The sequence below is a fragment of the Pseudochaenichthys georgianus genome, chromosome 22 (genome assembly GCF_902827115.2).
Source record: "Pseudochaenichthys georgianus chromosome 22, fPseGeo1.2, whole genome shotgun sequence".
In the NCBI taxonomy this organism is placed as follows: domain Eukaryota; kingdom Metazoa; phylum Chordata; class Actinopteri; order Perciformes; family Channichthyidae; genus Pseudochaenichthys; species Pseudochaenichthys georgianus.
The window spans coordinates 9,641,487-9,654,932 of NC_047524.1; the positions used below are offsets into that span (position 1 = coordinate 9,641,487).

The following is a 13,446-nucleotide window of genomic DNA, read 5'->3' on the forward strand; positions in this document are numbered from 1 at the left end:
TTCATGTTGTCTTTGTGAATTTATTCTGACACACAATCAGTAAAGTAAGGTTTAGGATATGTATTTGAGCACTACATAAATAACATTTTGAGTTACTTACTCCACTTATATTTTCATTGTATGCTACATTATATTTCCGCTATTATAAAAGGAAACATTTCTCCATGTTCATTTAACAGCTAATAAAACAACTATTTTAGATTTAAGGAACAGTTTTGAGATTTGGGGAAATATGTTTATTTGCTTTTTCGACGGGCAGATTGAAACAAAATGATGTAAATTTACTTTAAAAATAGCCAATTTAGAATATTTTTAAAAACATTTTGAGTTTATACAAATCACCACGTCTTGTTTTCTCCTCAATAAACCACAGCTTCTGATTGAGGCTCAAGTTGTCAATGTCTTTCAGTTGTTAGCAGGTCCAAAAAAGGAGCAATTTCTACTGTAAACTTCTCAGATTTCACTGATTTACTACCATATTGCATATTTATCTATACCTATCCACCAGTCACTATAGAGAACTGTTCATAAAGAGAAAATATAGAGAATATAGAGAAAACATCAAGTGATTTAAAGAATGTAATAATATGTAGGCCTATATGTAAAAAGTCATGTTAAATTAATTAATTTCTACCTTCCTCTTCCAAAATTGTCCAAAACGCCCAAATAGCCTGCATCTTGTGAACCCTACCCAATATCTGAATATAAAGTGATACAATTAGTCAAACTAGTGCAATGCTGCAAAAGAAGTGAAAACATTGGGAAAAGACAATGAGAGGAGACACTTTTATTTGTTTACTTTACCTTCAATGTAAAAATGCACGCAGACGCGAACACCTTCCCCCACTATAGTTTTTGCGTATGCGTGCGTCAGGATTCAGTGATCAGTTCCTTCTCCGTAAATTCACTTCTCGAGTTTCTGCATCCAAGCGACACACATTTCCTGTTTTTACGCTCACAGGATTTACAAATCTTCTAGACGAAGAGTCTGAGGCATAACTTCTGGAATATTGTGCGTCTATAATGATGGATTCACGGATTTGTCTCGCTGCTGTGCTGCTTCTCTTCGGTTTGGCGACAGTTTTCGCTCAATCTTCACCTGACCAAGGTAGGAGTGGGAATCAGTGAATCATTGAGGAATTCATGGCTGCTACAGACACACTCTCCATTTATTTTTAATCGATTTTTAGTTCCATCGTTTTGATGTATGAGGTGCTAGGAAAAAGTGAAGAAGTCTCAGATTTCTCATAAAACAATTGACCAAAAAGATAAATAAAGACTGAGTTTCAGCATATGAATCTTCACCTAAAACAAATATAAACAGTGACTACATTAATATCAGTCTGCCTCTGTTAGTTTCATATCTGTGTGTATTGTTGAAACCTCTAAACAGGAACAATGAGTCGCTTTCAACAACCCCCCCCCTTTTTAATTCAGAGTAAAGAAACCTGCTGGATTAGCCACAAACCAACCCAACCACATAACAAGGAGACTTGGTTTGTTTACACCTTCATTTGAGGGGAAATGGCTACACTTAGATAACCCCAGCTGTTGTCCTGTGCAGTCTGCTGACAATAACATGACTGGTGTGGAGCCTGTGTGTTTACTGTGCTGTGTCTCTATGGAAAATGTCCCATGAGGATTAGCAGTAGTTACAAAAACCACAGTGAGCTCATGCGTCATTTAATCTACCTCTCACAGTGTTTCCAGCTATTATTAAAGTTGTTTATTTAACGAGGAAACATTTGAGCACCTCGAACTGACTCCTTTATTTACCCTCTGTTGATCATTTTGTGTTTTCTTTTATCTAAACTGATTTTCTTTTCTCGCAGCGTGTGAGTCGAAGAATGGGACAAACTGCGAGGAATGTCTGAGAAATGTGTCGGTCAGTTCTTTTGTTTTTGCTGGGTCAATTTCCCTTTGTTGTTAGTCTGTCTCTGTGTGTTCATGACAAAAAGAAGCATCCTGCAGGTGGAGGAAACAAAGCCATTGGCACCTCCTCCACCCCCATACCAGTTAAACAGGTTTGAGGAGTTAACTGATCTGTTATCCACTCTCACGGTTTTCCTCCATTTTTAACTGCATGTGTGCCAGTGTGTGTGTCCTACATATGAATACCTGATCCAATTCAGATAATAAGTCTTTTGGTATTTTTACAGTGTCTGTGGTGTATCACATCCAAGTCGTGTGTCACGTATCCAGTGAAGACCATCCTTCCACCACATGCACTCTGTCCTCTGAAAGAAGCACGCTGGGGGCTCTGCTGGAGTAAGAAATACAAACACATTAATATACAATCATATATAAAATCACACTTCTATCAACATATACTCAGATGTACATTCTTTCAACGTTAACAGGAGATAGTGTTGGGTAGAAGAAGCTAAACTTTTAAAGACCTCTCCTAAAATAATATTGAATCACACCGCCACCCTTTAATGAGTACATACATAAGTCTATAGTTCATTATTCATTTAGGGATTTTTTGTCAATTCCTATGCAAAAAATGAATTATTCGTTTTGAGGAACTGGTTCATCATTGGTATTTTTCCATTTAGTCCAACCTAAGTTAACTCAAGCAAATGTCACAGGTGACTCAGCTACATTCCTCAGATGAAGGACTGCCATTACAGATCTATTTAATTGTCCCTGCAGAAATCCGCCACGTCCCTTCTCTCAACATCTTCAAATCAACCCTTAAAACTCATCTGTTCAACATCGCCTTCCAACAATAACTCACTCCCCCCCCCACTTACACTTCCATTTCTGCCCCCTGTTTTATGTTTATGTTTTTATTATGTTTTATGTCTTGTCCCTGTATGTTTCATTGTAAAGCGACCTTGAGGTTATGAAAGGCGCTATATAAATTCAAGTTATTATTATTGTAAATGAATCAACTCAGTGTTGTCTATGAAACACCAGAAAGTGGGGAAAAGGATCCATGACAGCTCCCCAGATTCAATCAAACACAATTTTGATATCTACAATGTCTCGATTTTCTGATATACTCAATGAAATGTAAGGCAATAGATCCCAATGTTTCTGAAAATCTTCTGACAATAGACACATTTATGTTGTCTCATACAATATGCCCCTACTGGCTGTCAATTATATTAATTATGATGATAAATAAAGTATTGGCGTGCTTTTCAAGGTCAGACTAAAGCAAAATGGGGCTTAAAAATTAACACAGATAATTAAACATTCTCACAAGAGTACTTACAGTTTTGACATGTATTTGTAAATGTCAAACTGGGACTTGCACTTTCAGTCTTGCACTGAACTGACCTTTATGTCTCCTGGTCTAAAGATAACACAAAAACCAAGCAACATTACAATTGGTTGCAGTCAAAAAAGTCACTTTGCAATGTACATAAGGTTAGAATGATAAGAGTGACTATGTCAGTGATGTGATGAAAAGAAAAGTAGTGCTGAATAATAGGAAGAACATGTTTTATCTTTCTATCTTGAAGGTAGGTCTGTGGATTCCTGCATACCTTTGTCATTGTGTTTCTCTGTTTTTGTCTGTAGTGAACTTCCAGACGTTGATAATCACCTTGTCAGTGTTGGGTGCAATTCTCATCATCGCCCTCATGATCTGCCTGTTCTGCTGCTGCAAGTGTGAGAACTTTGGGTAAGTGTGCAGCGAGAGAGCTACTTTATGGAGATCTTATCGCTCTATGACTGATAATGATGATAAAGGGAATATGCAACTTTTTTTATAGGGAATTAATGAACTGTAGGTAAAGGAGAAAGGTCAGACATGGTTTGTTTTGTATAGTTGTAGTACCTACTGTCTATCTGTTACAGTGTCTGCAACTTTATGGATGTTGTCATTAGACATGAGTAATACAGAAATATATACATACTTGCATTTAACAAACAATAACACAAACAAACTTTTCTTTAATTTGTCTTTGAATGATGAAATCAGAAAGTACATTTTGGTGAGTTTGAAACCAGAATAAGTCTGGAACTTAATTCATTACAAGGTGATGTTATGATATGAATATGATCCTTGTGTATTTAGGAATATTTAAGTTCAATGATGATAAGATAATTTGGCCACATGCTGAACATTTCTGTCAGCTTTGGTGTAGTTACCTTAAGGCATCTGCCCTGGAAACACTCACTGAGTACCTTTCCAGGATCTAACCTTAGCCTAACTTGTGTGTCAGATCCAAAAGAACGGAAGCCAAGTTGCAGAAACAGGCCACCAAAACGAGGACAAAGCAGGAAGAAAGGTAAGAAATTATGTTCTGTTAAAGTGATGTTTGCCCTTGTGCTACACAATGTTTCAAGAGACACAGTAACACATGAACTCAGATACAATAGGTGGACTTGAATTTACAATTAAAACGGTTAATAATAAAGCAAATCGGTCTGACTATCAGGCTGCATCTTACCGAAATAGCGACCGGTGAGGATCAAAGGTGAAGTTAACCAACCTCTTGATTCAACAGTGATTTCATTTGATGTGTTTTCTCTTTCAGTAAAAATGCACATAGCTACATTAGATTTATTCATATAGAGAACTATTGACCAAAGGCTCTGGTTCAGTATCCACAGCCATTTGCAGCTCTAGTTGCCCCTGTTGCCTTGTTGGACATGATTCATATCAGTTCCCGTCATAGCAAACTACAAAAGCATATGTCAAACTGTTACCAGCCCAAACTGGCTTGTAGCCACATGACTTGTGGGAGTGTTTGAGTGTTTAAAACATATTATCAGTCATTGTGCTCATAAGACATTGTTTTGTCCTTACAGGAAAGCAGAAATGAACGAGAGACATAACGATATCAGGAAGAAATATGGTGAGCACACTCATTTGCTTACATACCTTTTTTCCTGTCTTTGTCATACACATCTGTACAAAATAAGTGATATGTTGTTCCGTCTCCCTTGAATGGGTTATTGGTACACGTTGTTCTTTAGATATAAACAAATGCAAAATAACACAATATTGATCAACTTTAGACCCACTGGTAAGCAGATTACAGACATAGCAATAGATGTTAAATACTATTTACAGTCTTTGTGCTAAGCTAGGCTAACCAGCTGCTGATGCTAGCTTCCTTTTAGTCTGAAAGACATGACAATGGTGCCAGTCCTCTCCTCTAGCTCTCAGCAAGAAAAACAAGTACACATGTTGATTCAAGACTTTTACTGATTGTTTTATGTTTCTCCAGGACTAAGTGGGCAAAATCCATACTCCAAATTCGCATGAGGATCTTTCTATTTTCCTCTGAACTCTGACCTCTCGCAGAGCAGACATCAACAACATGTTTTGTCGATGTGAGAATTAATGTAATATAGCTAAGACAAGTGACAGTAGTTTTGTTTAGCATGTATTGTTCTTTCCAGCCAATGAATAGGTTTGTTGTGCTCAATGTGATTTCCTAAGAGGTTGTAAACCAAAAGCTAGAATACTGTGGCAGCAGTGCTTTTCAAGACTATAATAGTCTATTATGCGGCTCCGATAGCATCAGCCTTATACTATTTATTAGGTAAAGTCCTTAGTTTAAATGTACAGAATGGAGAGAATCCAGCTTGGTTGCTCCAATATCTTTGTATCTGCACATTTTCAGATTGATCTGTTTTGCCCCTCTGAGTTGCTGCTGATTTTGAGAATAACTTGGAGAAGTATACGCTATTTTTGTACTGTCTAATTACTTATCTCAAATTGAGTCATTCTTATGTAGGAGGAAATTTTGTATTGTGTTACTGCTCCATGTTTCACTGTACCCTTGCTTCCAGTAATTATTAACTAAAGTTGAATGTGTTGATCCTGATGATTGATACAAGTCTACCTAATTCTACATTGCATGTATATCCTGTATAGACACACAAGCCAAATAAAAAAGACTCTGGACTTATATTTTAATCCTTATTGACGCTGGACTTTTATTGTGTAATTTGACTGTGTTGTGCTATAATTTAAACAACAACTTTTGCCTTATATTTTGTCAGTCTTGTTCAGGTAAGTGAGAAAGTTCCATATTTTAAACTGTAAAGCCTCTCCGATACAGTCCAAGCGCTCTGCCTGATGTCTCCATGACACAAGACTCGAGAAGTACAACGGCAGACATCTACGTTCTCAGCTAAGATGGATGGTACAGCTCTGAAATACACAACCTTCGTTTGAATTAAATTAGTGTATTTTTCCACATTATAAAGTAACTTAGTTTGTTGTATTGTTAATAATTGCATACATGGAAGAAACAGGAATTATTGACGTGTTATGCATATTCTGAGAAAAAAAATCTAAACCCAAATTGAAAATCCAATACCTAGTTTACAAAAGTTGGTTATTCGGGTCCAACCCTAATGTTTATATTTAATATATAATTAAATATAACTTAAAATAAACGTTTTTTCTGTAAGTTAAACTTGCTTTTAGTAAATATAGTGTTTGTGAGTAAAATAGTTTTGAAGCCGTAAGGACATTTAAAATGGTGCTTGCAATCTGAAAAAAAAGATTTTTAATATAACTTTCATGCACTACTTTATATAGCCTACTTACTGTTTTAATACATATATATACATATCCTATAAAAACATGCTATTGTAGGAGTATTAAGAGGAATAGAAGAGCATTCACTTCTTGGGCTCGCGTGCTCGAGAAATTTGCATATGCGCGCTCCCGTGTCCGCGCTCCCGATATTTACCAGTCACGTGGTCTTCTCGGGTCCAATCGTTTCATTATAACTTCGGTCCAAAGCGCGCACCCGACAGCGGAGGAAAAGAGAGCACAGAAGGCGGCAGAGAGACAAATATAGCCCAATTAACCGATTATTTTGAACCCCAGCAAACAAAATACAGCCAGGATGTCAGAGGAAAAGCCAAAGGTAAGATATAAGGAATTAAATAGCTGTATATTTATAGTGATTGCTGAGTAGATTTCCTACCAAACCATTTCTTAGATGTGCAATCTAAAATGGCCTGGTTTGCACGTTTCTCTGAATCGGCGCAGTGTTTGTTTCGCAAATGAATGAGTACCAGTCACATCCATATTTACATCTACATGCGGCTACACATCACTCTGTTGGTGGATATATGATGTCATACTAAATGGAGACTCGAAGATTTTGATCGGAAATGTCAATTACACCATGATTGTCATTTGCGGATTTTTTTCTTTGTCGAAACGGGACCACGTTATGCCCGCAACGCCGAAAATGCCGCAACTGCAGCAGCTACAAAAGAGCGCAAATGGAGGTGCATCACAGAAATCAAATACCCTGTAGCTGTGCTATTGTGGTTGTTTTGAATGTATCGGTGCCTATTTTGCACCAGTACAACGAAACAAAACCGCTAGCAGCGTTAGCCGGCAGCTAAACTCAGTATCGGTCTTAAAGGGGCTGGTGTGCCAAATACCTAGCCCGAAGCTAATCATGCTAACGTTAGCATCTGTGACTGAAGCAACCTTAACCTGCATGTTTTATGCTGCATCACATAAGTTTGTTTATTTAAATAACTACTTAATTGTGTTTTTCATTCACCACACATCGAGTTTTCACTTAAATGTATTTAAAAGTTTCAGGCTTGTAGCGTTAGCTGGCAGCCTGGTAAGTGGTAACTGATGTTACTTCGTTTGTCATGCAACTGTAATACTGCTCTTTTTCACTGAACCATGCAGTGACTTTAGAGTAAGCTCCATTAGTGTCATGAATGTGGTGACTCTGTAGCTTGTAACCTGCATGTTTACGCCATGTTAAACACTTTTGTTTTTGCAGGAGGGAGTAAAGACTGAGAACGATCACATCAATCTTAAGGTTGCAGGGCAAGATGGGTCGGTGGTCCAGTTCAAAATCAAAAGACACACACCGCTCAGCAAACTGATGAAGGCATACTGTGACCGACAGGTAAGCTGAAAGACCAAATTGAACTTACTGCAACACCTGAGACAGCCTCATCATTAGTTGCACACTTCATGTTGCTACTATGTGTAAATTCACCCTCATGTCTGTCCTCACTTCTGCAGGGTCTCGCAATAAGGCAGATCAGGTTCAGGTTTGACGGCCAGCCTATCAATGAGACGGATACACCTGCACAGGTAATATATGATGCAACACCGAAGCCTCTCACTGTTGAAGAGAATATTCAGCAATGTTTATTTAGCGTCTATGAAAAGTTTACTAAAATGTTATATTTATAAATCTGCATCATTATACCTGTATAATTATTGTGTATATGTACTTACTGGGATCTCTTTTCCTCTGCCTCTCTCAGCTGGAGATGGAAGATGAAGACACCATAGATGTTTTCCAGCAGCAGACAGGCGGACACTGCTAAGCCTCCACCCTAATTGACGGCCACCCTCAGACCACACCCTCAGCCACCTTCACTGTCCCTCCCCTTCCCACCGCTCCTCTCAGCCTACTATTATTATCTTTATTATTATTATTATTTCTTCAGTTGAGATGTCTGTCATGGTTCTTCGTCAGGTGTGTGAGGGGAGGGGGCCCCTCAGCTGTTTATGTACTGTCACAGCCAGGACTGAACTTTTGTGCGTGTCAACAGTCTCTCTGCTGGCCAATCAGGACAACCTTTCCTTCTGACACCGCAGGCTGCGATTGGACCATCAGCGCGTCACATGTGTTCCTGGTTTGTCAGTGCTTCTCATTCACTCTCCAGTGAAAGCTTAGTATCTGGTATATTGTCACAGTTTTCATCCATCAGGGTCGAATGCAAGTTTTTGTCCGGGGTCACACTCAGTAGGCATGGAAATGTTGTGAAGTGGAAGCACCATCTGAACTTAATACACACCCGCCTTCCATTTCACTTCGCTTTCGTGTGTTTTTTTTATATCTGAACAGTGACTCCTGCTCTTCTGTCAAGAAAGTTATTTTGATTCTCTACATTTTAGGTGCTTTCGCTTAAGAGTTCTGCAATGTTTGTTGGTTTTTTAAATTGTCTTTGAACAATTACCATGCAGGAGGCTTGTTGATTTTCTGTATACAGTCTCAGAGTGGATGTTAGATTAAGTTTTGGGGCTTGGACCAATACTCCAAAGAATAAACTTCTGTTTTATATTTGATGTACTTGGAGCACTGTAGAAGCAAATTGCAAGGTCTAACCCGTCACATTTTAAGGGAGTTTGTATTTAATTCATGTTATTTGCTTATCTTCTCTGGGTATCCGTGGTACAGACTTTTATTCGCTCATCCAGACAAAAGCCTGTTTAAGTGAGGGAAATGTTATTTATCCTTTGCTGGAACTGGTTGTGGTCTATCTTTGTAACGATGGTCTCTTAATGTGGAATACATGACTTGTTTTCTTCCCCCTTTTTCTGATTAAGCTGGTCAATGGCCAGTCCCTAATGGTATTCTTACAATTGGCTCTGCTTTTTTTTTACATTTTGGGGGTAATAACTGGAAGGTTGTTACTCAATGCTGTTCTTGAGTCTGCATTGTTTTTGAGATTCTAAATGTTTTAGAAGAAAAGCAGCTCCTAGTTTGAGAGCGGATATCCAATAAAAGTCAGTTTATGCCAACTCATTTTGAAGACACTTTTCACTGCTTTGTCAGAAATCAACCTATTTTCTTTTGTTTAAACGCCTAAGGCAATCGGTTCAAAAGCCTGACTTCAGATCTGCAAACAGTCTTAGATGGTGAGTGTCTCCATTATTTTACAGTGCAGAGAAGGATGCATTCAGTTTGTTGCAAATTGGGAGGGCAACCAATGCAGTTTGGGAGATAATTGTTCGGTACCCACATGGCCCCGTTCTTCGTACACCATTACACGAGATTGCTTGTAATTGTTGATGCCCTGACCTGAATTTGGGTGTCTCAGTTCAGTTGGGAAAATATGTTTTTTGAAGCAAGTAGTCCACAAGATTATTTGAGTGAGTTGGATCATGACAAACCATTTTTAAATATTCCAAATGTAATTTATTTTCGGAATTTCATGTGTTCAGGTCGCCGCAAGATACGTTTCCATAACCTTGGATGTAGTTTTGCTCAGCCACACTAGAAAGGAGCTTTCTTTTTTTCGGTAATTAAATTGTAGTCCAAATCATGTGTCAGCTGTATTTTTGTATGCATTCTATATGAATAAAAACTGTAAATGCCAAACATTAAACGTTTTTAATTAACATATAACATCACTGTTTGAAAAGCTTGACTGTTGCCACATGCTCAAATGTTCACTAATACATTTTAAGGACTACCAAACTGTCATCCTTCATACAGTGATTAACAAGCATTTTACAAGCTAGGTTGGTACATAGTTATTTTTTTGTCATTCTCCCAAGAACATACCTCTGCACAAGCACATCAAGTATTGATCCTGGTTTTAGCTTTTCATTCACAAAAAAAGCACAGTTATCAGGACAGCCTTGCATTTGAAGAACTTAGTTAGCAGCAGGACTACGATATTGTAAGCTTGGCTAACATGAGCTAAGCCTTGTCATGTACGAAGAACTGGGCCCTCGTCTTGTCATGCTATTTGTTTCTCTACTGATTTGTACATTATTTGTGGTATTTTACTACTGTATACAATACATATAGTTTGGTACTCAGATTTGCTGTCACATGCATTGTTATTTCTTTGTGTGTTCAAAAATGTGTATTTGCTTTTGTCCAACACGTCACTGCTCAACCTGTAACACGTGTCAACCATTTATTCTCTCTTCTACCTGGTATTCTTGAAATGTTGTCACGTGGCAGAACATGGCTGTCATAACACAATTATACATAGTTGAGGTGTGTTGGATATAAAAAAGAAACTGTTTGAATTCTTAAGCCTTGCCTGCTAAAAATGTATGCCAAAAATGACAGATTGAAACACTGCATGTGTTTTTAAGGAAATTGACAGCTAGATGGTGCCAGTGAACTATGATAGGCTCTGTCTGCTTTGATTTAATTGATCACAAAACACACTTCTCTGAATATTCACCAAAAAAAGATTATATCTGATATGAAACATGGACATGGAGAAACACAAGAATCTAGACATTTCTGCTTAAATGTAAAGACAAAAGTTAGAATAACATTCTATTATCCGTGACACAACGACGACGTACCTGAGAATACATGAAATAATACAAAGGACCACTTGGTTGATTAAAGCAGCCTAAAAAAAGTAATTATATTAAATCAGATAAGGATTAAAAATAGTTCCTTTAACAGCCAATGACAGATTTAGAGTCTTAGATTTAATCTGACACATCGACTGGTTACTTTCACCACAACTGGAAAAGTGATAAGCCGTATGGCAGCAGTTGATAAGCCAAACCAGGAATAAGGAAAAACAAGTGGAAAATCTCTATTCACAATTCTGCATGCAAACATCTCCCTCTGAAACTGCAGTCCATGCCTGGAAGGAAGAAAGATTAATGAATGGAAAGAGGGAAAAGAAAAGCAGGGCAGGGTTTATATCTGGTATCATGATATGCGTGCAGTTTATGATCTTTATGGGCGACAAGAAGAGAGACAACGTGTATTTGCCTTGTAAATGTGCCGGTCGGTGGATGATAGGATTCAGAGAGGTCTGATGCCGACGTCTCTTACAACACAGACTGAATATTACACGAGTGCCTAGTAACCAATACATCAGGATCAAATAGGCTTTGTTGTTGAATGACATTTTTAGGTGACCATAGAAAACTAGACATTGCATTCAAAAGTCAAAACATGGGATTTAACCCATTTTATATTATGCAATTTGTATTTAACCCAGGCCATCTTATTACTTTGTCATTGCAGTGTTTGCCTAATTTCACTGCCCCATATTTGCAGATTATTTAGGAAAACATCCTGGTTTGAGACTTTAATATCACAGCTGGGTTCATGCACATGCCTCAGTTTCTCAGGTAATAAACTATAGGGATAACAACTAATATGATTATAGCTCCGCTCATATCCATGTTTCCATTAGTGGACCAAAGGTCACAACTGTTATGTTTTTTGATTGCCTTTTTAATTACATTTTGTCTGCTATGGCCCCTTGTCATGTCGTGAATATCAGGAGGAATGTCTTTGGACAGACATTTTCTATACTATTACATTGAACTATACTACACACACACACACACACACACACACACACACACACACACACACACACACACACACACACACACACACACACACACACACACACACACACACACACACACACACACACACACACACCACACACACACACACACACACACACACACACACACACACACACACACACACACACAACACACACACACCACACACACACACACACACACACACACACACACACACACACACACACACACACACACACACACACACACACACACACACACACACACACACACACAGGAGCAGCTCACCCTCTGGCAGGGCTGTGTCATCAGAGGCGGTTGAGGGAGGATGAATGACAGGCTGGTTAGTGATTTGCATGGCTCTGGTGTTTAAAAGGAGCTGCAGGTGCAGGATTCTCCACACAGATGAATGAATTCCTCTTCCATCACAGATGCTCTGGGTCTTCGTTTATATATTTGTGATTTTTAGAAACAGAGTTTGTGGCTAGAAATCTTTCTTTGGATCTTGAAAATCATATCAACATGAATAATACACAGTTTTCTCTTGCGTTTGTTGTCACTTAAGATAGAGACAAAAGAAGCAAGAGAAATATCTTTGATATGGAGACATTTGCACCAGCTGGCAACTGAACCAAACAGGATCTTTGTGATGACTTTGCTCATTTTTCTGCATTTCCTTCTCCTGGGGTTACGGGTCATTGACTGCACCACAGACACATGGAGACGCTGCACAGGTAACATCATTTAATTCTATTTTACCTCTCCCCAACCTCAGCTTCCCTCTCTATTACCTCAGCTCACTTCTACACATCTGATGTTCAGTTGATGATTATTGTGCGGATGGTTTAGGGTTTCATTTAGAAACCTGGGAAACCCCTCCAGCTAAAATTCTTTTGGATAATTCCAACTGTCTGTGTCTGCTTACAGTGCAATGGGAGTGTTTGTGTGTGTGCAGTATTGCGTGCAATATTAAGTTAAATGAACTTCCACAAACAAGTACAGACATTGGATGTGGTTAGGATTCCACAACAATTCTATACACATCATATTGTCAGGACGAACATTCATATGATGCCTCATCAATTTCAGGGCATTTCTCTTCTATTATTGCCGTTGCTCATGAAGCGTCCTTTTTTAACAACAACCCCACCTCCTATAGCTCCACCATCACCCAGGGCTATTTCCCACACACCGGGTGGGTCAGAAACTCCAGCGTTATAATTTATTTATTAGTTTATAGCAGTGACTCTCGATTATTGTATACATGAGTCACCTCAATAAAGCTATGTCTTCTCCTTTTGTCTCAAATGGTTTACCTCTGAGCAGCTGTGGTAGGATTCCTTACCTTAGCATTTCAGCTCTACTTGTAAATGCTGTTGGGCAGTTTATTTGATTACATAGCATCTCATATCAACATCTTT

General features: G+C 38.4%; 2 protein-coding genes across 2 annotated transcripts; both read left to right on the plus strand.

The window, feature by feature from the left end:
• The first annotated feature begins 850 nt into the window (after positions 1–850).
• On the plus strand, positions 851–5,890 carry pttg1ipa (PTTG1 interacting protein a). Its single transcript, XM_034111650.2, has 7 exons — positions 851–1,108; positions 1,833–1,885; positions 2,160–2,268; positions 3,532–3,634; positions 4,179–4,244; positions 4,768–4,814; positions 5,190–5,890. The coding sequence occupies exons 1-7, from the start codon at positions 1,024–1,026 to the stop codon at positions 5,225–5,227; spliced, it is 501 nt and encodes a 166-aa protein (XP_033967541.1). The 5' UTR covers positions 851–1,023; the 3' UTR covers positions 5,228–5,890.
• An 819-nt stretch (positions 5,891–6,709) lies between these two features.
• sumo3a (small ubiquitin like modifier 3a) lies at positions 6,710–9,500 on the plus strand. The gene is made up of 4 exons (XM_034111580.2): positions 6,710–6,848; positions 7,737–7,865; positions 7,985–8,056; positions 8,233–9,500. Exons 1-4 carry the CDS (start codon positions 6,828–6,830, stop codon positions 8,293–8,295), a joined length of 285 nt encoding a protein of 94 aa, XP_033967471.1. The 5' UTR covers positions 6,710–6,827; the 3' UTR covers positions 8,296–9,500.
• The last annotated feature ends 3,946 nt before the right edge of the window (positions 9,501–13,446 follow it).

Coding starts and splice junctions, on each gene's coding strand:
- pttg1ipa (XM_034111650.2), top strand. CDS start 1,024: ATGATGGATTCACGGATTTGTCTCGCTGCTGTGCTGCTTCTCTTCGGT. Junction 2,269..3,531: donor ACGCTGGGGGCTCTGCTGGA/GTAAGAAATACA, acceptor TTTTGTCTGTAG/TGAACTTCCAGACGTTGATA. Junction 3,635..4,178: donor TGCAAGTGTGAGAACTTTGG/GTAAGTGTGCAG, acceptor CTTGTGTGTCAG/ATCCAAAAGAACGGAAGCCA.
- sumo3a (XM_034111580.2), top strand. CDS start 6,828: ATGTCAGAGGAAAAGCCAAAG. Junction 6,849..7,736: donor TGTCAGAGGAAAAGCCAAAG/GTAAGATATAAG, acceptor TTGTTTTTGCAG/GAGGGAGTAAAGACTGAGAA. Junction 7,866..7,984: donor AGGCATACTGTGACCGACAG/GTAAGCTGAAAG, acceptor TCACTTCTGCAG/GGTCTCGCAATAAGGCAGAT.